We start from the raw sequence: 24,398 nt of genomic DNA, 5'->3' as shown, positions 1-24,398 counted from the left end.
GTCAATATCAATATCGAACCTTTTTAAATGCCGAACGTCAAGCAAGGAAGCAGCACCGACCATTTTTAAAGTCGGTATGACTTGGTCAGGGTCGGGTTCGAACTTGTAACCTCCCAGACTCCAGAGTCTCGTGGTTGTCACTGTTTATGCCATCACTACATCTTATTCTCAATTTCAACGATGCCATTATTAGATCTGATGATTATCAATTTGTAATTACTTTTTCCACTTCACTTCATTAAATGTGGAAACATGGCATTGAGAAGCACATACAACTTCAGCGAATTTTCCATCTAGATTTTCCAAGTGTTGCGACGTGTGGTCTAGGATTGACTGCATGAGATTTCCGATGTCCTCAACACAATTAGGCGTTTCCAATTTATTCATCATTTTTATATTATGAATGCCTGAAGACTTGTGTAAATATTCACAACGTTTCCTTGTGAAAGAAAAAGAAAGAAGCGTTTATTCATTTGAAAAGAAGCATGGACATTCACGCAGCAATATGCCCGCTATAAACTTTCAATAACCTGTTTGAGAACTCAAAAGCCCAAAGAAGGCAACCTTCTTCAGGATAAGTACACAAAGTGTCAAACTGTTCACATCATGATCTCTCACTTGTCACCCAGACACTCTCACTCACTGTACGAAGCAGGCCCATCACGGTGGTATGTATATTTGTGACCATCAGTGGTGGCAGGTATGGCACGACGTCTCAGCTCAGCCAGTACATGCAAGTTTAAAGGTGGAGAAACTTTTTCTTTGCTGCCTTCTTCCTTCCATACCATTTCCTGCAAATACCGTGCATTCCTACACCGACGGTTATAATCCAATTAAGTAAAACTTTTGTTCTGCATCTCCGAGTGAATCACTCTTTTAGTAAGAGCATTAAAAGCAAAACTAACGGTAAAGGCCGGAACATGACAACAATAACGATTGGTCTGTTTAACATCCGAGACAACTGAACCCCCATCCCACACATCTCCACCCCATCTGGCTCTATATTAGTACAAAAGAGCATTACACAATTTCATCTTGCCAAGTAAAGTGTGCAAAAAAATATTTAAACTTCATTTTTGACATCTAGGTCAAGGCTTTCCTCTGTACGGTTTATCTCAATCCAATAATCATCCTTAAGGAACATCCTGATATCTCGCAATATTGCCAATCGCTCACCATCTCCACTATCCTAACTCCATTTATCTCCAACACCCATCTCTGTGGATAGTCCAATCACATACCTCAGGTGGAGTATCCACAGCTTCCAAGTGGCGTCCATGCTCCTCCAACATGAGTGCCACAAGGTCCTGGGGAAAGCCCAACCCTCGCTGCAGGCTTAAGGCCACATGCGCTACAAGAAAACAAACAAACAAACAAAAAAAAAAGATTACAGCTCAGCAATATAATCAAAGTCTCCTCAATGTTAGTAGTTTTAATGAAAAATAAATAAATAAATAAATAAATAAATATTCAGTATACATCTCATAAGGAGAGACAATAACAGTATGCAGTTTCCTTCACTTTGCTGTACCTGGAAATGCAGCATCGGGGGGGAGTGCACAAACTGTACGATCGATAAGACGACGACCTTGCGCCAGAGAGCCAAGGAATGCAGCCTCATTGTTGTCAATCACCTCCATAACCTGCAGAGGTGAGAGAAAATATACACCTCGACATCTTAATATGGCACACTAATGAAAAATGTGCATTTTATCAGGTATTGTACGATTTATTCAGCTGGCAGGATGGCCTCGAGGTAGGCACACTCGCCTCTAAGCTGTCTCGCCAGGGTACGGATCCCAACACAGCTATAAACTATCACCCTGGTGTTTCACGGGCAGGGAGATTCATCAACGAGTGTGCTGTCCCTCGGATTGACGTTAAACCGGGCGTCCAGTCTCTCAGCATTGGTGAACGTTAAACATCCCATGGTGTCCTTCGCGAAGAGTAGGCGAACTTTCGCCGGCAAACTGAACAAATCCCTGCCTCAACGACTGCTGGGAAGGCAATGGCAAACCACCCAGTATAGCTCTCGCTAATAAACAGTTCCAGCAGCACTGATGCTCTGCAACAGTACGAGCAGTCGAGTACGGTATGTCAGAATAGGATTTATTGCACACAAACACCACAAGGAGTGCCTTGCTTGAAAGTACGTATTCTGTTTACTCAGCAACCAAGTGTAGTTTGTCGGAGCAATGCATGACCGGAGTCTTTGGTCTTTTAGCAAAGAGTCATACATGCAATTCGATTAAGTGTCACGTGACGTGTACTCTGAACAGTCCTCTTCATTAGAAATTGTGGCTTCGAGACATTCAGCCGTTAGACCTCACTAGTTACCTCCGCCTCCGAAGGTGAAGGTGGTCATGTTTTCACCCCTTTCTGTCTGTCTGTCTGTCTGTGTACAGAATATCTCAAAAAGTTGTGGACGGATCCAGATGAAATTTTGTGGAGAGGTTCAGTGTGTGACAAGGCCAAACTGAGATTTTGATGAAGATCCGGATCCAGATCCAACAACTCTAATTTTTTTTTAAGCAATTTTTCACCATTGAGAGATAGGGCTCAAAAAACGATATATTGTTACGAATCTGGAAGCCATGAGCACTCAACATACAGGTCCTATTGATCAGTTATATCGGTAAATATGTGTTTGTAGTCAGGGTCCCGTCCCTTTGTTTATTGGATGATTAAATGTTCGTGTGCTGCGGAGTTATTTTGATAGTCAGGGTTTTCTTTTACATTTTCAACTACAACAACAACAACAAAAACACCTTCGCCTCGCTCCATCCTGACACCATAACGCTCGCGGTGGGCAGACTTCAATGAAGGACTTGGCGTCTCTCTTGACCAATCAGAGAGATGCGAGCGAGTTTGCCATCGTTCGGCCAATGGGAGCCAACGCAGGACAATATTACTCATCTTCCACTTTGAGGGGCGGTCCGCCGTGATTCCCGCCACGCCCCCCGGTCCAATCAGCGAACTTAGCGCCCCTTTTGGCCAATCACAGGGGGCAACGAGCGGATTGTGCGCCAAAACCATCCAGTAAGGGGGGGGGTTGCGAGAGGGAGTCCCCTCCCTTTTGGACGGGGAGTGAATAATTGCTCAGCGCGATCCGACTGGGGGCAGTTGGGGTTTGCCTGCCGGATCGTCTCGGATCGCCTCGCCTTGCCTGCTGGCGCTCGCTGCCTTGTCCTCCCTCGTGCTGGTTGGCGTCCGACCTTCACCCTCCGTCCCTGGTGCTTGGAGTGGCATCTTTGTTGCGGGTTCGAGTCCCGCTGACCCAGAACGTTGAAGACCACACGAGGCGGACAGGTCCAAGTTAGCTCTGGTCTCCAGCTGACCTTTCCTCGAGCTGGAAGCCTTCAATAAAGACCCAACGGGGTCCATGTCTGGGTATTTGTGTGTGTCTGTGTCTGTGGGCCCAGTCTAAGTAGAAACTGTTAAATGCCTGTGTTCCTTGTACATTATTTGCCTTGCTATAGTCGGATAACTCTGCCCTTACGTGCTCCCCTCGTCCCCAATTATTGTTGTAAATCAATCCCCCTTTTGTTGAATGTACCAGCTCGTCCTTGTCCTTTCTGCCATTGGTTCGCCATGGTGCGTATTGGGAATTAGGAAGGCCGTTGCCGTAGTTGTACATTTGGACCGACGGGCCTCGGTCACCATCCGCTCGGGTTACGCACGGTAACGGCTCGTTCCGCTCGAGGCCTGCCGAGGGTGTGAATTCCCGGTAAGCTTTGCCGCATAGGTACTTAGGTATATTGAAGTTTGCAATTAACCCTACTCCATGCGGTCGAATTATTGGTGATTCATGGTCCTGTAAGAGTGTAAAGGACCCGTACTTTCGGATTTATCTGAAAGGAACGACCTAAATTCCGGGAGTTCGGTGGAGCCGACTCTCCTGCTCCCCCGAGCAGTCGTGCTCACCACCAAGACCCGGCCCCACAACAATATAGCACTGTATCTCAAAAAAGTTATTGGGCTAGTTATGTTCACGTGGATCAGGCATTACGTGGCGGAGGCGCTCTACCGAGTGCCATTCCAGTTACCATTGTATCCTGGATAATCAGTAGGGCATGTTGCTAGGTTTCCAACTCGGGGGGGGGGGGGGGAGGTTTCCTCTCATATTGGCACAAAATGTTATCAGGAGAGCAAGTATCAGTCGAAAAAAGAAACTACAAAGATGTCTTGGTCTAAACTGTGTCAGGACAGTCGAAACACAACACCTTGCGAATTGTTCTTGGCAATTACTTTAAGAGCTGAAATTATACAACCGACGTAATGTAAAAGCACAACCAAATACTGTAGAAATCAGCACAAGGGCAATGTCACAAGGCCATTTTAGCAACAGAGATATCTTCACCGTGTGACCTCAATTACTTTGTTTCTTTCTCAAAATTTTCCTCAAGATTCAATGGCACCCCCAGATTTCATGGAATGCGCTATTCCGTGGAAAATTGAGCGCATCATTCAGAATATTAATACCTCACCTGCTCTTTCTCTTGAACCAGCTCAGGATACACATCTCCCTAAAACAAATCAAAATACAGGGCAGACAAAAATCGTTCACACAAAACGGGCAGAGAAATTGATCCCACACCCCAAATCGAGAGAGAAAAATATTTTTTATTAAAGTTGTGTTCAAAATAACTTGAGGGATAAGGGGATTCATTAATTCATCATCTCATAATTAATGTTGGCACAAGTTTCGTGCTGGGACCCCTTCACCTCGCTCCATCCTGACGCCAGTAGCAAAAACTTGCTTCGGATCCGGCTCAATAATTATGGCAAAAATTTGCCGGTTCCTGGTTCGGATAAGTTTGCACAAGTTTTTTTTTTTCAATTTCTAACATGTTCGAGGCTCATGGAAGAGCTGGAATCAAGAGCATGTAAATCAATTGCATGGGGGACACATGGTGGCCTCGATATAAACTGCACGGACAGGTACAGCTGGCCAGAGCACTGTTCACATTACAATATAATGATGTCCTTCACAGGAAATTATAGTGATGAATTCGTGACTCGATTGTGAAAAGTTTATGGCCGTTCCTTTGATCCTATAACGTACTGTATTTAAATAAATGGAGCAGAGCTTATCCGTCACGCTTCATTCTGCAGGGTTTCTGCTGTCGGAGAATGATACACATGGTACCGTTCGAAAGGAAATAATCGATATACTTCGAACAAAAAGTTGTTCGTTTAATCACAAACTGAAGGAGGAGAATGAAAAGAAGAAGAAGAAGAACTTTATGGCTTCTTCACGCAGCGGTTCAAACGGAAACATTCATTATTACTGTACACTAAAGCATTATAATATTCTTATTCTACCTTTAGAAAGGCCATGGAAGGCATAAACAAAATTATATATGGTAACATTTCTTGAAGAAATATATTTTTAATTTTTTTTTTATACAAGTACATTGAAGGAGAACAACAACAACAACAACAACAACAACAACAACAACAACAACAACAACAACAACAACAAGAGAAAGTTGTAAAAGATCCTTTTTGGCACGTTTCACTTCATTTTACATCCTCGTTGAGACTCACAAATAGATCTGTCATGTGTTTGTGAAATACATCATGCCATCTTTTGATTAAACCTGTCAGTTGTCACGACGATTAAATCAATTACAAAAAGAGATGACGATCCAATCCACCCATCCATCCATCGGGACCATACTCTGTGCAGAGCGTTGGTGCTGCCGAAGCAGTCTCCTTGGCTATTGGGTACAATCCTGGACGGGTCGCCACTCAGACACAGGATACCAGCAAGCTGGCACTCATTTTGCCGACCTCGGAAGGACGACGGGCAGTGTTAACCCCACCTGGGAGTAATTTAACAGCCGAGCAGGATTTGAACTGAGGACTCAAGGATCCCAAGCCCACCACCCTAACCATTAAGCCAACACCAGGCAGACTATCCAACCAACAACATGAAAGTGCAGATAAGACTTACTTGTTATCTCTGCAGGCCTGCTGCATGATATCGTTTTTCAATTCTTATTCCCCATAATGAATCAGTGACGCATCAAATCTAAACACAATCTGTACCGAGCCATGCCACGAGACATGCTCATGGCTAACACAGAGCTCGACAAGTAACGGTTACATTTTACTCTGAAACTCACAAAGACAAACAACAAGACCATTCTACAGCACATCCGATTCCTACACCACTGCACACATTCACAAAAGACGGCAATTGCCTCACTTCATGGGACGGGAAAATATCCGAGTTATTTTGAGGCTGACAGCCAAACCCGGCGAGACTTGGAATCGTATCGGAAGGGAAACTTGTCGAGTTAGAGTTCAGGAACTTGGTTTGGGTACAGCACTACACAAGTCATCCCATAATTAACTCAACGAGCAAGTTTCCTGTGTCCGAACAGGATTCTAAATGGGGTTGGGATGGAAAGGCAAAAACACAAATGGTATCTTCTGTCATCAAGCCGGCGAGCTGGGAGCAACAATTCACATTTATTGCCACATCTGATGGGATTCAAATTCTCGAATGGTGGCGAGGTGCTCCATTTGAAATAGTTTGTTCTTTACGAGTATCTTTGTGACGCCGAGAGTCCGTAATAAAAAAAAAAAACAAAAAACTTTGTGTTGGTGGCAAAGCCAGTGACCAATTGCAAATTAATATTAGGATTAGCACTGTCAGGATCAAATTGTGCAGACAGACACTCATCTTCTTGCCAGCACGCCATACTTTTCCCTCCATCTTATTTAATTCCCTGGCCATGTGCTCTCGAGAAGGAAGGATTTACGGCACACGACGTCACCACACCCGGAGATGACGTGTTAATACCACGGCCAATCGAGGGGCTGTGGTGGGGTCACGCACCCGCGGGGTAATACTGGCCTCGTTACAATGCAACAACTCGAATGGCACTCGGAAGAGCGAATAGTTTCGCCTCACGCGCTCATTCTGAACAAAAATACAATCATTAACTGAACACACTACTATTACGGCCCACATACCAATATCATCCATGTGCCCTATTATGTTACATACATTGCCATTATCCTTATCTTTGATTGTTTGGATATTTAACGACCACTTTTTTGCACATTAAGCGTAAATTGTGTCGATGAAGGTGAATATGAAAAAATAAATAAATAAATAAAAAGAAGAGGGATTCAAACTATATATTCCCCATAGCTAGTCGATCATATGTATGAAGTTTTGCATCGATCTGTTAAGAGGTTCTGGAGAAAAAGATTTTTTTACGTTTTCATTTTCAATCCAATTATGGCCACCAGACCACGTGACCGATGATGTCATTATTTAATTCTTCACTCAAATCGGGGTGGAGATGAGATCTATAAAATTTCAGATTTTTTTTAACCAATAATGTCTGGAATACCACTTCACTGATGACATCATCCTTATCACCCGAAATACCCCATAGGAAGTTGATGACATACGATATGCCACGTTTCAATTATTTATTTATTTATTTATTTATTTATTTTTTTCCCATCGAGCAGTTTCGGAGATGATGTCCAAAGTTTCTCCTTTAATCTTATGATGTCAGAGTTTGGATGTAAAATATCCATTCAGGAATCCCTCCTATGTTTAAAGTTTCACATCCATCGGACAAGCGGTTAGAGAAGAAAACAAAAAAAAAAACAAGCAACTTCAAGCAACAATACATCAATGTGGACACACAGAGACTTTACTATAATCTAACAACCCCTTTGGGGTAAGACTAAAAATCCTTCAAAAAACAGAAAATGTCAGCAATTTCTAAAATGTAAAATCCTTTGAAAGTGCCAGTCTCATTGTAACGTACCAGGTTCTCACAGACAACTGGTACGAGGCGAGCGAGCATGCCAGGCGGCCCATGTAAAATCTCATGTGCAAACCGTACAGCCCTGCGCAAGATCTGCCGCAACACGAGTCTTCCACAGTACAATGGGGGATAAATACAGAAACGTTAATAAAAATCGTGAGGTTACGATGAATATCGGTGGGGATCAGAAACCTATTGGAAGAAATATGAAGAAAGACTTACTCTCGCCCAGTCATTCCAGGATATACTCCGTCGGCAATGCAGACGGTGAGGGCACGGACGTGGTCAGCTACCACCCGGTATGCCATGTCTATCCTGTCTGCATCGTCCTCGTTCTCTCGACCCTCATATGGACGCACCTTCGCTTCCTGCCATTTCACAAATTGCGATTTGCCAAAGTAACTTCCAACATATTACCTCTACATCTCATTCGTTGTCCAATATATAAAAAAATTGAAAACATCGTTGTCACACAAAATAGTTTTCATTTCAGGTCATACATGATCATGGTCAAATGCAATCAAAGAAATTCAGTTATTTATTTATGTGAGTTCAGTGAAGCTGTCATTAGTTTTTACTCTTTTACTGGTTCATTGTGGGTGAGATGGACAAAGATTGTGCTGTGATTTGGAGAGCAATACAAGTATTAATCGACATGGACAGGAGGTGCAAGAGGGTATACACAACTTGGTTCCTCATGTATGAATCCTGAGCTCTTGCTTAAAGCGCATGAAGTTTCAAGTCCATGAAATCTACACAAGTATGCAGACAAACATGCCTGCATAAACGACGCACACCAAAAATATTAACCAACACAATAACCAATTAGAACCACCAACCACCCACCCACCCACCCCCCCCCCCAACCCCGCAATCTACTTAACTCCTGGGTCTCACGATCAGCTATGATCCTTCTTCGGTAAACCACATTTCAAAGTTGGCCTCCAAAGCCAGTCGGCAACTGGACGTCCTTCATCACATAAAGTCCTTCCTTGGCACACTTGAACTATCCACATACAAGGCTTTCATCCACAGCTTGGTGGAGGACTGCTCTCCCTTCTGGGCTGGCTCCCTTGCCTCAGATCTTGTTCAGTTTGACGCCGCGGAAACCATGGCCTTCAAGATCATTGGAATCTCTCGTGCTGAGGCCGAGTTCATGGGCCTAACACTTCACCAATGCAGAGAGGTCGTTGGTCTCTGTCTTCGACCGCCTCCTTTCTGATCTTGCATCCTCTGCTCGTTCTGTGCTTTGTCCCCCCTCCCCCAATATCTGCAGGACTCACACAGTCCACCATCAACCCCTTCCTGGTGAAACGACCTAAATCGAGAATCACTGCTCACTTTTCACTCATTTGTTCCTCTTTTACCCCACCTGTGAAGTCACATTCCACATCCTCTTCAATCTCATTTTTCCCTCCAGGTCTTCAAGACGGCTGTTCACCACCATCTCAGATCGTCCCCAATCCTAAACCATGATCTTTTCTACCCCCACCCCCCTTAGCCCCCTTCCCCACCTCCTTCAAATTTTCAGTTTTTCCCTCCTGAGAGTTTCCTTCTTTATCAGTCTTGTCTACTGATGTCTGTATCCTCACCTGTCCCTCATTCCTCGCCACACCAATTGCTTGTCCAAGTGTGCCTCTACCTTGGCCTTTAACTCTGCTGTTGGTGTCCCTCCCTCCTTTTTCAACTGTTCCTTTTGTCCTGTTGTGTCCTGATCCCTTCAGTGTACTATTACCAGCTCTTCCACGAGCCTAGACTATGTATACAATTTCACAGTTCACATTTTGTATCCCACCAACAGGCCATATCCAGACATTAACCAAAATATCATCAATTAGTCTTTGTGACGCACCCATCTTGTCCACACAGCTTCGTCCGAATCCGTACATGGCTTTTTGCAATATTCTGCTCACAAAGAAACAGAGACAGACAGACAAACGGGATTTAAAGTATAATCCCTGTCCTCCTTCAGTGGTGGTGGTGGTAACAGCTACAATTATAACTGCACTGCAATGACAAAAAAAAATACAAAAAAACCTCATCTGACCTTTTCGATGGCATGAAGGAGAGGTTGGAAGAGATCCGTATCATATGTGGAACGCGAACCCTGCATGATAGCGACAAGACGCTCAAGGCCCATACCGCAGTCCACTCCATGGCTTGGCAGAGGATGCAGACTGCTGTCCAACTCCCTGTATGCAGACAAAATATCATTAATGTGTATCCATGGACATTGATAAGATAAGCTGCAAGAGGCAAAACAAATGTTTTCACATTTGGAGTGAACAAACCCCATCATCGTCGATACTGTGATTACACTGAACAACAAAAACTTTTTACTGGAGATGTGTAAAGTGATTTAGACTAATTTGGGTACGCTGATTTCAAAAATCATAACCGTTTTGCTGTATCACGTCAGGATTTTCAGTAACAGAAATATTCCCATTGCCTAGAAGTCAGGATTTCAATGAAATTTACAAAAATTCATTTATTCATTTATTTCATCATGAATGCTTCAAAATTATAGAAATTACAGAAAAACTCCACTAGAATGTAATTAAAAATGCTTTAGGCATTTGGCTTTGCGTTTGTGCTGCTCTGTGTCAGTTTCACGATGCAGGAACCAGCAGAAATCGCCCTTCATGTTCGGGTTGTGCCGCCCTTGGTAACGCGTCTCCATGAGTGAAATCTCTTGGTGGAATCGCTCGCCGTGCTCGTCCGAGACTGCTCCCAAGTTGTCAGGGAAGAAGTTCAGGTGCTGGTGTAGGAAATGGATTTTCAGGGACATCCTGGAGCCAAGTTTCCTGAAGGACTCCAGCAGCTGCTGCACTATTTCTTCATAGTTGTCCGCGCGCTCGTTCCCCAAAAAGTTGTCCGTCACAGCTTTGAAGCTCCTCCACGCTGCCAGCTCTTTGGGGTTTAGAGTTGTCGGAAAAGTTTCGTCCTTCATAATCTGTCGGATTTGCGGTCCAACAAAGACACCAGCCTTGATCTTGGCCTCCGACAAGGTGTTGCCAAACTTTTCCTTGAGGTATAAAAACCCACGCCCATTCAGATCCATTGCCCGTACAAAACTTTTCATCAAGCCGAGCTTTATGTGGAGTGGTGGAAGGAAAACCTTGGCTGGGTCGACAAGGGCGACATGCTTCACGTTGTGTCGACCAGGTACATGCTCTTTTCGCTCTTCCCAATCTTTCTTCGTCCAGTGATTCTTGTCGTCTCTGCTATCCCAGAGACAAAGGAAGCACATGTATTTCGTGTAGCCTGACTGCAGCCCTAACAACAGCGCCACCACTTTCAAGTCTCCGCATATGTGCCAGTTGAAGTCATTGTACTTGATGGAATCAAGCAGCTGCCGCATAGTCTCATAGGTCTCTGTCATGCCGAACGCGTGAGCCAGTGGGACTGATGGTTTCTCGTTGCCATTGTGGAGCAAAACAGCCTTCAAGCTGTTCTTCCCCGAGTCGATGAAGAGGCGCCAGTCTGCAGGATCGTGATCACACCCAAGTTCTTTCAACAGACCGTTGATGTCACTGCAGAATGTCATCGTGTCTTCCATCTCAAAGAACTCAGCCATGTCTCTGTGACGTGCTCTGAACAAGGATATCTTGGTGTTAGGTTCAAGTAGATTCCACTGCTGCAGCCTTGATCCAAGCAGCTCTGCCTTCGCCTTTGACAGCGAGAGATCTCTTACAAGATCATTTAAGTCTCCCTGGTTCAGAAGGTGTGATTCTTGAGTGTCGGGTTCAAAAGGTTCATCAGCACCATCCTCTTCACCACTGCTTACAGCTATGTTCTGATCAGCTGGAGGTGTTGGAATGGGGTTCTCGTCATCATGAGGCACAGGTTTACGAGCAGAGACGCAGTCAGCGTACTTGATGTGACCTTTATTCTTCTTGTTGAAGCGGCGATGCTTGTGCAGCAGAAATAACAATCATCATGATGATTCTGCGGCTCACGCCATATCATGGGCACCGCAAATGGCATGCTCGCGCGCTTGCCCACCAACCACTGAGTCAAGGTTGTGTGACAGCTTGTGCAGCAGATGTGTGGTGCCCAGCTCTGTTCTTGGTCCCCCACCTTACACCCGAAGTAGTGAAAGTAGGCGGCCTTCATTTTCACTGCTGTAGATATACTTCGCTGTTGATCTTTTTTGGTATACCGACCACAGACATAACAGAAGTTGTCAGGATGATTGGTACAGGAACGCCTACTCATCTTTATCTGAAAGAAAGAAATATAACACAAGTTAACAACAATTGTACGAAATAGACATGTTAAAGACATATGTAAATTTCATTGAAATCCTGACTTCTAGGCAATGGGAATATTTCTGTTCCTGAAAATCCTGACGTGATACAGCAAAACGGTTATGATTTTTGAAATCAGCGTACCCAAATTAGTCTTAATCACTTTACACATCTCCAGTAAAAAAGTTTTTTTTGAAATTTGTTGTTCAGTGTTATCAAATCCCTACCTGCTGTATTGCATGAAAACCAGATTCCAGATTTCTATGACATCTCTGTCATCTGCGTTGACCAATGCTGAGGCATCACGAGCACCGACGTGGTCATAGTGAATCTCCGAGCAGGGTCCACATGGTCCAATGTCACCCATTTCCCAGAAGTTTTCCTTTGCTCCAAATGGCAGCAGGTGTGAGGGACGAATGCTGGATGCAAAAGTAACAAAATAATTATACCTGTGCATAAAACGATCGATTCATTAGACACATCGAATCAACTCGAACGAGCGCAGTCATTGAAACATCCACAAGGAAGGTCGACTTTAACCGAAACCACTTCTCGGATGAGTGAGTGAGTGAGTGGTCAGATTCTTTGGCATTGGACAAAGGATTTTAGAAACTAAAAGTTAATAAGTGTGTTTACTGCTGCAGAAAACGAGGTGCGACTGGAGTTTCCAGCATTAGCTCTTCGTTAAAGGAGAAATCCCTTCATCAGAACAAAAAAAGACCTTCCTCTCAAAATGTCAGAGACTCAATTCACAAAGTGGTAAACATACTCTTATGAACCTTGAGTTGATAAAATCGAATCCGTACATGGCTTTTTGCTTGTCAGCTGACAGCAGTCTTCACAAAGACCAGTATATTCTGCTGGACCTTAATCATCAGGTCAAACGTTTTTTTCGTTTGTTTGTATGCAGCATAAGACTGTGGGGGGTGGCATAACTGACTGTGGGGAAGGCTGTGCTGCTGATGCAGCATCCTCTGCTGGTTGAGGTAGGAATTTCTAAATGTTCACAGTGCCGGCGATAGCTCGCCTACTCTTAGCGAAGGACACCGAGGAATCCATCGTCCACTGACAAATGCCGGCAGAGGGGACGCCAGTTTCACGCCCATCTAAGGGACGGCGCACACATTGATGAATCAACCTGCCTGTCAAACATCGAGATGCCAGTTTATAGCTGGGTCGGGATTCAAACCTCTCCGAGGCTGAACAGTTTACGGTTTGTATCTCACAAATCGGCCAAATCTGCATCTAGACCTGAACCAAAATCGAATCAGCTAGTTATTTTCACGTACCCAATTCATCCACCAAGTTTTGTCATAACCCAATGATCTTCACGATTGTTTTGGAGGAGGGGGGGGGGCACTTTTGCCGATAAGACATTAGTGTGAGTGCTGCCACACCGCCTGCAGGACTCCATTAATGGCTGCTATTAGGCCCACCTCCACATACTCTTTTGCGTTGTGGTCAACTGGGCTGCAAGAATAATTGTTTGTATGCCACCATCTATTGATGTCGTTGTGTTACTTTTGTGCTGCACGTTGGAACACAAATTTGAAACCATTGGGTCAATTTGATAGCATTTATGGCGGATTAACATTTATTTTTGTGTATCATCAGCCGCACTTTGTCATTCAGGGGCCACCATTGGCCGTGCAATGAAAAACAGTCATAATCGTCCACAACTGTTTGAGATATTGTGCTACACATCGTCTTTGGCCCCGTCTGTCAACAGTGAAGAATCACTTGAAGAATTATTTTAAATTCTCATATCTGTATCTGGATTTTCACCAAAATAGAATCAATTCGTTCTCGTCAGACACCCAAGCTTTCACAAGGTTTCGTCCGAATCCGTCGACAACTTGAGATATTGTGCTAACAGACAAACAAGCAGTCATAGACTGGTACTTAAGAAATCGTCAACTTGACCTCTGACCTTGTCTAATAAAAGCCGTCTCTTGAGAAGGCAGCAACACAAACCAGAAGTTTCTAAGATAATTCTGTACCAAACCATCAAAAATCGAATGTTTTGGATGTTTGACCTCACTGTGACCTTGACCTTTGACCGATTTTGACCAAAATCTAATCAGCACGAGCCATCATGCCCCTGAATCATGTGGTGTAATTTGACATTGCTAGCTTCTTCCGTTCTCGAGTTATCGTGCCTACAAACAAATAAACCAATGTCACCCACAGGGTGACCCGTATCTTGCCAAAAGGTGACCACGTGACTTCTTTAAGGTCACACTGAGGTGAACAGAGCTGCTATCCACCAGGAGCGACTCCTTGAGGAATATCTGCCTACGAGAGATTCCAATGAGAATCGTTCTAGAGAGTAACCATGAAAAATATGCTTTGCCTCATAATGTCACCAAATGACGTCATAATGTCTCAAGCTTGACATATGTAGAAAGCACTCATCGAGGTGTTCAATTTGAGGTACTACACGATATGGTTCCTAAAACTTGAAAATTTGACCTTGGAGTCAAATATGTTTGACCTCAGGCGCTAACCATGAATGTCAAGGCCAATCGCCACCAAAAATTCATCAGCTGAGCGCCAGACCATGAACTATATTCCCATGAAGTTTGAAGACGATCCGATCAAAATTACTCAAAAAATAAGGGTTTCGTCGACTCCCCTGATTTGCAACAAAGTGACCTTGCCCTTCAAAATTTTATGCGCTGAAAGGGACCTCTATAGGCCTCTGATATGCGAAGTTACAAAAATTTCCAATGACAACTGTGCTCTGCAAAGTGATTTATACGTGATTACAGACCAAAAAAAAAAAAAAAACAAACAAACAAAAACATATGAAGGTCAAGGCCAATCGCCACCAAAAAGTAATCAGCTGAGCGCCAGACCATGAACTATATTCCCATGAAGTTTGAAGACGATCCGATCAAAATTACTCAAAAAATAAGGGTTTCGTCGACTCCCCTGATTTACGACAAAGTGACCTTGACCTTCACAATTTTGTGCACTGAAAGGGACCTCTGTAGGCCTCTGATATGCGAAGTTACAAAAATTTCCGATGATAACTGTGCTCTGCAGAATTTTTTATACGTGATTACAGACAAAAAATAAAAATAAAAAAATAAAAAAAAAACATACAAGCTGACTAACATATCTTGCAAAAACTTCGTTTTGGCAAGATAACAAACAAACAAACAAACAGAAACGGAAGGCATCAATATACTTACGAAATCTTTAGATTTCGTAAGTAACAAACAAACAGGATTGAAAACATAAGCTCCATCCACCTTCAGTGGTGGTGGTAACTGGAATCGGTGGTGTAATGATTAGAGCGTCCACCCCGTGTCTGGGAGGTCGGCGATTCAAACCCCAGTCGAGTCACACCAGACAATTTTTATTTATTTATTTTTATAACCGGTACGTGCTGCTTCCTTGGTTGACGTTCAGCATTTAAAAGGTTAATATCATGGGCAATCCCCATAGGTTGGCATCCATGTGGAGGAAGAAATGCCTCCTTCGGAAATGCCCCGCCATTGTTGTGACGTTGCTGGTACAGAGAACTTTGGGAAGTGACGACACTTCCCCCAAGCTCAGTGGCTGCGTTTGTCTCAAACAGTCCTGTGTGTGTGTCCCTGTCCATGTGCAACAGCTCCCCAGCGAGCTTTAGGATTGCACAAAAAAAAAAAAAAATAGAAGGAAGAAAATAAATAATTGTGATTGGATATTAATGAATTTTTTTCACCAATTACTTAAAGCCACCTTTCATAAATCAGATTCCGCTGCCATCAAAACTTTTTGTCTTTCTCATTCACCCAAGCTGAAGCCATACGTCACGGGTCTGCGTGTCAGGCTCAAGCTCCAACTGCTCGTCTCCTCCGAAGTAAGAGATATAAAGCCGATCCTTCGGCAGTCCCAGCACTTGCGTCAGCAACTCCCACGCCATGGAGCACGCCTCAGCCTGAAAATAAAATACAAATATTGCTCATCACGTGAAACTCCCGAAAATACAACAACACAAAAGAGTTCTTACACACAATCAAACCAATAAAGAAAACAAAGTTCTGTACAATTGATATGATGAATCATTTCATGTTGGATTGGAAATAAATTGCAGGTTTTAATGACACTGCTCAATCCCCATGATAGTCCTGCACCTTAAAGTAGTCACCGAAGGACCAGTTCCCCAGCATTTCGAAGAAGGTGTGGTGCCGGCTGTCACGACCGACGTCGGTCAAGTCGTTGTGTTTCCCACCGGCTCTCACACACTTCTGGCTGTTGACGACACGCCGGAGCCGGCCCATGGCGCTGTTCGGTTCCACCGTGCCCAAGAAGATCGGTTTGAACTATCAGGGTGGTTGGACATGCATCGTTGGATCAGTTCGGGAGCCATGACTGCCAGAAACCCACTGGATGTGGTGTTGAGCATTTTATTTTGAAAATGATATAATGACGTCAGAATGGAATCAAGAAATGTGTTCTCAGTCCAAATATGCCTTGCTTGTAATTTGGACGTCACTATTACCTATACCAACCAGGTGAAGCATTTGGAAGTCACTATTACCTATACCAACCAGGTGAAGCGTTTGGAAGTCACTATTACCTTCACCAACCAGGTGAAGCGTTTGGAAGTCACTATTACCTATACCAACCAGGTGAAGAACTTGGAAGTCACTATTACCTTCACCAACCAGGTTAATCTTGAATGCGTCTGATGAGAAGTAGTAGTAGTAGTAACCAGGTGAAGCATGATGAAGTCACTATTACCTATAGCAACCAGGTGAAGCACTTGGAAGTCACTATTACCTTCACCAACCAGGTTAATCTCGAATGCGGCCGATGAGAAGTAGTAGTAGTAGTAACCAGGTGAAGCATGATGAAGTCACTATTACCTATACTAACCAGGTGAAGGACTTGGAAGTCACTATTACCTATACTAACCAAGTTAATCTCGGATGCGTCCGATGAGTAGTAGTAGTAGTATTAGTAGTAGTAGTAACTAGGTGAAGCGTTTGGAAGTCACTATTACCTATACCAACCAGGTGAAGCGTTTGGAAGTCACTATTACCTTCACCAACCAGGTTAATCTCGAATGCGTCTGATGAGAAGTAGTAGTAGTAGTAACCACGTGAAGCATGATGAAGCCACTATTACCTATAGCAACCAGGTGAAGCACTTGGAAGTCACTATTACCTTCACCAACCAGGTTAATCTCGAATGCGGCCGATGAGAAGTAGTAGTAGTAGTAACCAGGTGAAGCATGATGAAGTCACTATTACCTATACTAACCAGGTGAAGGACTTGGAAGTCACTATTACCTATACTAACCAAGTTAATCTCGGATGCGTCCGATGAGTAGTAGTAGTAGTAGTAGTAGTAGTAGTAACCGGGTGAAGCACTACGAAGTCACTATTACCTATAACAAGTAGGTGAAGCACCTGGAAGTCACCATTACCCTCACCAACCAGGTTAATCTCGGATGCGTCCGATGAGAAGTAGTAGTAGTAGTAGTAGTAGTAGTAGTAGTAGTAGTAGTAGTAGTAACCAGGTGAAGCACTATGAAGTCGCTATTACCTATAACAACCAGGTGAAGAACTTGGAAGTCACTATTACCTACACCAGGTGAATCGCTCTACAACTACAAGGTAGTCTGGGTACCCCCACCCGTCTCGAGACGTTTTGTTTTTATTTGATTCGAACCTTTTATTTAATTTTCCCGTTTTGTGACCCGATTTCCATGAGCCTCGACATCATCCCATTGAATGGGAGACACAAACTGAGGGTCGTGTGAGGTTAAAACTGTGCGAATGAAACCTGATTCATTCCGGCGTTCACGAAGTGAAGCGAAGGATCTCCACGAGGCCGAACCGAGGTCGACCTGACCAGCTGGTGGTCGTGCCGCTGCTGGAAAAACCTGACGAACTTGGCGCGGACGCTTCGAGCGGACATCGCCGACATGGACCCTCGGCGGCCGCAGGAAGTGACGACACGTTCAGCTCGGCTGTGGAGGCCGGCAGTGAATCCCCGACACCAACATTCCTCGGCGCGCAATATCTCCGCTTCCTCTTCTTCATTTTATTTGTTTTTGTTGTTGTTGTCGTTGATTTTATGGACACAATACGACATAAGCGTTTATCAATACTTTCATTATCTGTAACTATTTTATCAAGTGTATTTTAAAAAACGACGGAAAAACAGCTTTAAAAAAAAAACCACACTAACAACAACAACAACAACAAAAATAAACCCACATTTCACTTCCTCACACGATGTGAGACTCGAAACCATTGAGCCCCCTTTTTTGTCAGACTTTGACAAAGATTTATTCAGACTCTTTCAACGATATGAAGTAAATAAACCGATACATTAAATAAAATGTCGTGTTCATGAAGCGGAGGCATGATTGGCCAATCAAATGGGCTCCTCTTCTTTGTTTCAGGGCACGTGGATTACACATGGCACACGTGACGCGTCACGTGTGAATCGATTCGTCACGTGTGAATCGATTATACTCGGCACACGTGACGCGTCACGTGTGAATCGATTATACACGATGGGTGTGAATTATATGTATTTTATGAATGTTCATAAGTCTTTAAAAACATCTTGGATGAAATGTCCGTTATAAACCCCCGTTGGACTTGGTCCGAAACGGGAATTATGGCTTTGGTCTCGATCTTCGCGTCCGCGAATGCGTGCGTCCGCGAATACTGCGTGCGTGCGTCCGTGCGTGCGTGCGTCCACACTCCACAACCATTTCTCGGACATGCATTCACCGATGTTTATTAAACTTGGCACACAGATAAGGAATGATGCTTTACATGTGCGTGTCCTTTTTTTTCGACATCAGATCCAATATGGCCGACTGGCAGCCATTTTGTTACTTTTGTTGACCACATACTTGTCAAGGTAGACATCTCTCTGGCTGTTATCGGAGAACCACCTAAGCGCCGTCGAGTCTGGCATTTCACTCAGGCCGACTGGCAGGGTCTTCAAGCAGCCATCAAACTTCCAGACGAGTCTCCCATCTCCACTTTCTCTGACATCAACTCGTCCTGGGAATTCTTTCAGAGAAACTTGTTCTATTCTCTCTCATACACAGATTTATCCCATCTCGTCTTCAGTTGTCCTACCCTTCCTCCCGCCCATGGTACACTGAAGCTTGTGGTGAGGCAGTTGTCCTGAAACAACTTGCCTTCGCCTCGTGGAAGGCAAATCCAACTGAAGGAAATCTCAGTTCCTTCCACAAAGCTCGGAACAAGTGTGTATCTACCCTCAGGAGAGCCAGAAAACAACATCTTTCTAATCTCAAGTCTGAACTCTCAAACCTCTCTCCCTCCTCCAAATCCTGGTGGCGTCTAGTTAAGTCTGTTTCTGGTGTATGTTCCCCCTCCATACCCTCCCTTATTTCCAATGGCCGCACAGCTGATATTGCACGTCAAAAGACTGAACACCTAAACTCCGTTTTTGCTTCTACGTCTGGTGTCCGAAATCCATTGCTTTCTGTACCCACTTTACCCAGTCACACCCAGCTGTTCCTGGACTCTGTGTCCTTTTCTTCTGACAAGGTAGAGAGCTTGCTGTCAAACGACTCAGATTCTGCAACCGGACCAGACGGCATCAGCCCACGTGTCCTAAAAACCTGCTCTGCTACTCTTGCTCACCCTCTCTCTGTTCTATTCACCCTCTCATTTGATCAAGGTCATCTGCCATCTGCTTGGAAATCTGCTAACATCACTGTCCTGCATAACAAAGGTGCAAAAACAGATCCTTGCAACTACAGACCAATCAGCCTTCTCCCAATCATCAGCAAGGTTATGGAATCCATCATCGTTTCCAACATGAAATCCTTCCTCTTCACCAATGGCTTGATTTCCGATCATTAACTTAGATTCAGACCAGGTCACTCGACCCTGGGCTTGCTGCTCCTGCTTTCCCAACATTATATGGAGGTCCTCAATGCCAGACATGAAATCAGAGCCATATCCCGAGACATATCGCGTGCTTTTGACATGGTCTGGCAGAGCACCCTGCCCTACTCGCAAAACTCTCTTCCTTTGGTTTCCAAGGCAATCTCCACTCTTAGCTTGCAGACTTCCTCTCCTGTCACAGTCGACATGTGCTCCTTAATGGAGTTCTCTCATCCCCTCTTCCTGTCCAGGCTGGAGTTCCTCAAGGCAGTGTTCTGAGCCCTGTTATTTTTCTGGTTTTCATCATTGATCTCTTCGACTCTCTGGAAAATCCTTTTTATCTCTTTGTTGATGACTCCACCCTCTGCCGTACATTCGACATCGCTCAGATTGGCAAGCAGCAGCCTCTTCACTCCGCAAATCTGAATAAAATCACAAGTTGGTCGAACACGTGGAACCTGTCTTTCAATTCTGACAAATCTCACTCTCACTGTGTCTCTCCAAAATGACCATCTGGAAAACCTCCCCCTATCTACTTTCTCAACATCCTCTGTAAGAAGTCCTTTCATTCAAACTTTTGGGCCTCACTGTCTGCTATTATCTTTCCTGGGAAAGCCACATCTCCAAGCTGGCCTCCAAAGCCAGTCACCGATTGGGCTTCTTCCATCATGCAAAGTTCTTCCTTGGCACACCTGAGCTCATGACCATGCACAAAGTTTTCATCCGCAGCCTGGAGTACTGCTCTGCCCTCTGGGCTGGTGCTCTGGCTCTCACCTTTCTCAGCTTTACACTGTGAAAGCCAAGGTATTTAGGATCATTGGTATCTCTCACGATTAGGCTGAATCTTTGGGTCTCTCACCACAGGCAGGTCAGTGATCTTTCTGTCTTCTACCATCTCCTCTCTGGCTTAGCACCCCCTCCCCCACCCCCCCCACCTTGCTCAGTCCTCTGTCCTCTGTCTGCGATCTGTCCTCCCTATGTTTCCGCAGAGCGCTCAAGACCCTCCAGCAACCTTCTTCTCGTAAAACAAGCACAGTCCACAATTAATGGCATACTCTTGCACCTCAATTTATTTTGCAATCTGATCATAGGTGGCCATTTTGGTTGTAATAAATGTCGGCTAGCCCTTTAACTCCGTACAGCTAAATTACTAAAACATCGGGAGCTATGACATTTTATGTCTTTTTTCCTTATTTTATGCATGTTTTATTGTTGATGAAACTCTTGAAATATTGAACTCTCAAAAATGATAAAACTCTAGCTAGCACTTGCCAAGCCAGGCATTCCACACCAACGGTTTCAATGGAGCGCTTGCTTGATTGCTTAAGCCACTTGGCGAGCAGCGAGCGCTCTTTTAAGCTTATTTACCTCCGCCACCTGCGATGGATGGAGGTTATATTTTCACTCCTGTTTGTTACTCCCGAAAATCGAACATTTTTAGCTCAGCTGGAACGTAGTCAGTCTGTCCGTCCGTCCGCAACTTCTTGTCTGAAATTGCATACACAATTTCGATGAAACTCGACCACAACCTTCATCACCCGTGATGTACCAAAGTTCTTTTTCACAGCATTAAAAAAACATCCATAGGTATTTATTTTCTTCTCCGTTATATATTTTGTGGGTCATCCACACCTACCAATGGTTCCCTGGTTATCTTATCCAGCCATTACCAAGTGAGTGTCCAGGGGTATTGCCCCCATTTTTCAAGTATATTGTTTGGTCTTGTGTGTTATTCTGGCTATCTGTCAATCGCCTATAGGTCACAATTTTAAACCGATCTTCACAAAACTTCACTCAGCTGTCGAGGTAGTCTCAACTGAGAAGCCAATTGATTTTGAGGTCAAAGGTCAACTCAAGGCCAAATTTCTAAAATTATCAAATTTCATCTGAGAAAGTCAAATTACATCCTATTAATTTGAAAGTTGAACAACATTTGCACAGTCCATCACGATATTTGGAAAGCATCTATTTTTGAGGTTAAAAGGTCAACTCCCGGTCAAACTTCTAAAACCATCAAATTTCATCTGAAAAATCTTCAATTTTCATCTGATTAACCTGAAAAGTAAGCAGCAATTGCATAGTACATCGCTGAATTTGGAAACCAACTATTTTTGAGGTTAAAAGGTCATAGGTCAACTCCCAGTCAAACTTCTAAAATCATCAAATTTATCTGAAGAATCTTCAATTTTCATCTGATTAACCTGAAAAGTAAGCAGCAATTGCATAACATTGCTGAATTTGGAAACCAACTATTTTTGAGGTTAAAAGGTCATAGGTCAACTCCTAGTCAAACTTCTAAAATCATCAAATTTATCTGAAGAATCTTCAATTTTTATCTGATTAACCTGAAAAGTAAGCAGCAATTGCATGGTACATTGCTGAATTTGTAAACCAACAATTTTTTTTTATGGTACCAACAACTATTTTTGAGGTTAAAAGGTCAACTCAAGGTCAAACTTCTAAAATCATCAATTTCAATCTGAAAAATAATCAATTTTCATCCGATTGACCTGAGCCTTGATTAAGATTGTCAATTTTAATCTTGATGAAATGGACAATATCTTGTATTCATGGCAACCTTTGGAGAGGGGGGGGGGATTTTGCAAGTACCGTGCTCTGCACGATGTCTTTTTCTTGTTTGTTTATCTGTTTGTTACTTGTGAAAATCGAAGATTTTTCAAGTATATTGTTTGGTCTTGTGCGTTATTCTGTCTGTCTGTTTGTATGTCAACCACCCGCAGGTCACAATTTTAAACCGATCTTCACCACATGGTAGTTTGTCATAAGGAAGAAGCCCATTGTTTTTGAGGTCAAAGGGTCAAAACTGTCAAATTTCTAAAATCCTCAATTTTCATCCAACGACTAGAAATTTGAACAGGATTTTCAGATCAGGTCACTGAATTCAACCACCAATTATTGTTGACGTCAACATAGGCCAAAAGATCAACATATTTCAAATCTCTGCAAAGGGCCAAGTCAGTAAAACAAGTAAAACCATATGATAGAAGTTTTCACAAAGAAGGTTCAGACTCCCAGATAGAAACATCAAATGTTCAGATTGTTATCGACACTGAAATATTACTTTAGTGGAGTAAAGTCAATTTTACCCTCAGAGTGGGACAGCCCACTTTAATTTTCAAACGCTCAGTTATAGAAAGAACTTAAATAAGATTACCCTTGTAATCTGAAAGATCTTGAAGTTGGATTATTCTATCATTCATGCGATTTCACCGAACGATGATTAAAAATGCTCACCCATGCACGACAATTTGATCACATAAAACAGATGGGCACATGCTGAATGTTTACTGTGCTTTTGCTGAGTTACACAGTGACCAGAAATCAATTTGGTAGTGTTTCATGACAACAAAGGGATGGGAAAACTGCATGACTCTTCTTTTAAAATATAAAACATAGAAATCTAGAATTTAAGGCCACTGCACACTCGCCGACACAACGCCGATGCGACAAATCTTGCACAATCTCTTTTGTTGTAGACTGGCGCATACTATGCGACTGTCGACAACACTATTTTCGTTTAATAAAATGTCAATGAAGAATAATTGCCGGGAGAGGAAGAGAATGGTGAAAGCTCTGAGCACTGCTGCCTTGGCACGAGTGTCGCCGATGTCGTGCCAGGAGAAAGAAGTAGCTGTGGGTAAAGCCCTGGGTAGAGAGGCTGACTGAGGAGGTGTTCACGACTTCGGGACCGTTCAAGAACTTGCGAGTGGAACTTTCTACCAAAGATAAGGAAACTCATATTTATCCGATGTACCACACCCTGTGTTACAGAACGTTGGTTCCACTGAAGCAATTTCAAGGCCGAGTCATGCTGAGTGGTTTGCCATTCCTCTGCCAGCAGTAGTTAGGGCAGGAATTTGTAATTTGCTCATGGTGCCGGCGATGGCTCGCCTACGCTTCACAAAGGACACTGTAGGTTCTTTCATGTTCACCAACTAATGCCGGCAGATGGGACGCCAGTTTAACATCCATCCGAGGGCTGGTACACCCATTGATGAATCACCCTGCCTGTGAAACACCGCAGGATGACAGTTTATAGCTGGGTCAGGATCTAAACCCAGGCTAGGCAGCTTAGAGGCGAGTGTTCGCACATCTAGGTACATCCTGCCAGCCATCATATTTATATTTACTCGTAAATACCTGTTCCCTCTGGGAATATGCCGCTGCATTCAACTCACATCCCTACTTCTTCTTTAATCCTGGAAAGATATGCTTTTAAAACAGACATTCTTCTGATTAAAAGGACAAAAAATTTTGTTTCAAGTAAATCGATTATCAGCTTTCCAAACAAGTAAATCGAAGATCAGCTTTCAAGAACTACCATTGTTATTATTCTATGACAGCAGGAACAAAGTATTCGACAAACACTCTTTAATGAGATGGTGGAGTGTGCCAATACGGTAATTGTCGGAGACTGCCACGCACTACAACATGACGCACGATTGTCG

General features: G+C 43.7%; 2 protein-coding genes across 6 annotated transcripts in view; both read right to left on the bottom strand.

Moving 5' to 3' along the window:
* Positions 1 to 18,076, bottom strand: part of AARS2 (alanyl-tRNA synthetase 2, mitochondrial) — a 71,830-nt gene extending 53,754 nt beyond the window's left edge. Inside the window, exons 1-11 of one of the 4 annotated variants that reach the window (XM_085887795.1) lie at positions 17,834 to 18,075; positions 16,177 to 16,365; positions 15,835 to 15,980; positions 12,280 to 12,471; positions 9,850 to 9,994; positions 8,025 to 8,170; positions 7,803 to 7,911; positions 4,488 to 4,526; positions 1,532 to 1,643; positions 1,242 to 1,351; positions 644 to 791 (exon numbers count right to left, since the gene is read on the bottom strand). In XM_085887795.1, the coding sequence (XP_085743921.1) occupies positions 644 to 791; positions 1,242 to 1,351; positions 1,532 to 1,643; positions 4,488 to 4,526; positions 7,803 to 7,911; positions 8,025 to 8,170; positions 9,850 to 9,994; positions 12,280 to 12,471; positions 15,835 to 15,980; positions 16,177 to 16,365; positions 17,834 to 17,977 (1,480 nt within the window). In that variant the 5' untranslated portion in view covers positions 17,978 to 18,075. Of the gene's footprint in view, positions 1 to 643; positions 792 to 1,241; positions 1,352 to 1,531; positions 1,644 to 4,487; positions 4,527 to 7,802; positions 7,912 to 8,024; positions 8,171 to 9,849; positions 9,995 to 12,279; positions 12,472 to 15,834; positions 15,987 to 16,176; positions 16,366 to 17,833 lie in introns of those variants that run through there. The other 3 variants (XM_085887796.1, XM_085887797.1, XM_085887798.1) reach the window with 3 other exon arrangements.
* A 4,964-nt stretch (positions 18,077 to 23,040) lies between these two features.
* Positions 23,041 to 24,398, bottom strand: part of LOC147022877 (peripherin-2-like) — a 13,631-nt gene continuing 12,273 nt past the window's right edge. The window contains exon 4 of one of the 2 annotated variants that reach the window (XM_085887793.1): positions 23,041 to 24,398. This exon is cut by the window's right edge and continues 723 nt beyond it. The gene's annotated coding sequence lies outside the window, so the exon portion shown is untranslated. The other variant, XM_085887794.1, reaches the window with a different exon arrangement.

The sequence above is a fragment of the Eptatretus burgeri genome, chromosome 7, assembly GCF_056783735.1.
Source record: "Eptatretus burgeri isolate ZD-2024b chromosome 7, Ebu_testis_v1, whole genome shotgun sequence".
In the NCBI taxonomy this organism is placed as follows: Eukaryota; Metazoa; Chordata; class Myxini; order Myxiniformes; family Myxinidae; genus Eptatretus; species Eptatretus burgeri.
Note: the sequence above shows the minus strand (reverse complement) of the source record. Positions and strands in the feature narration are given on the sequence as shown.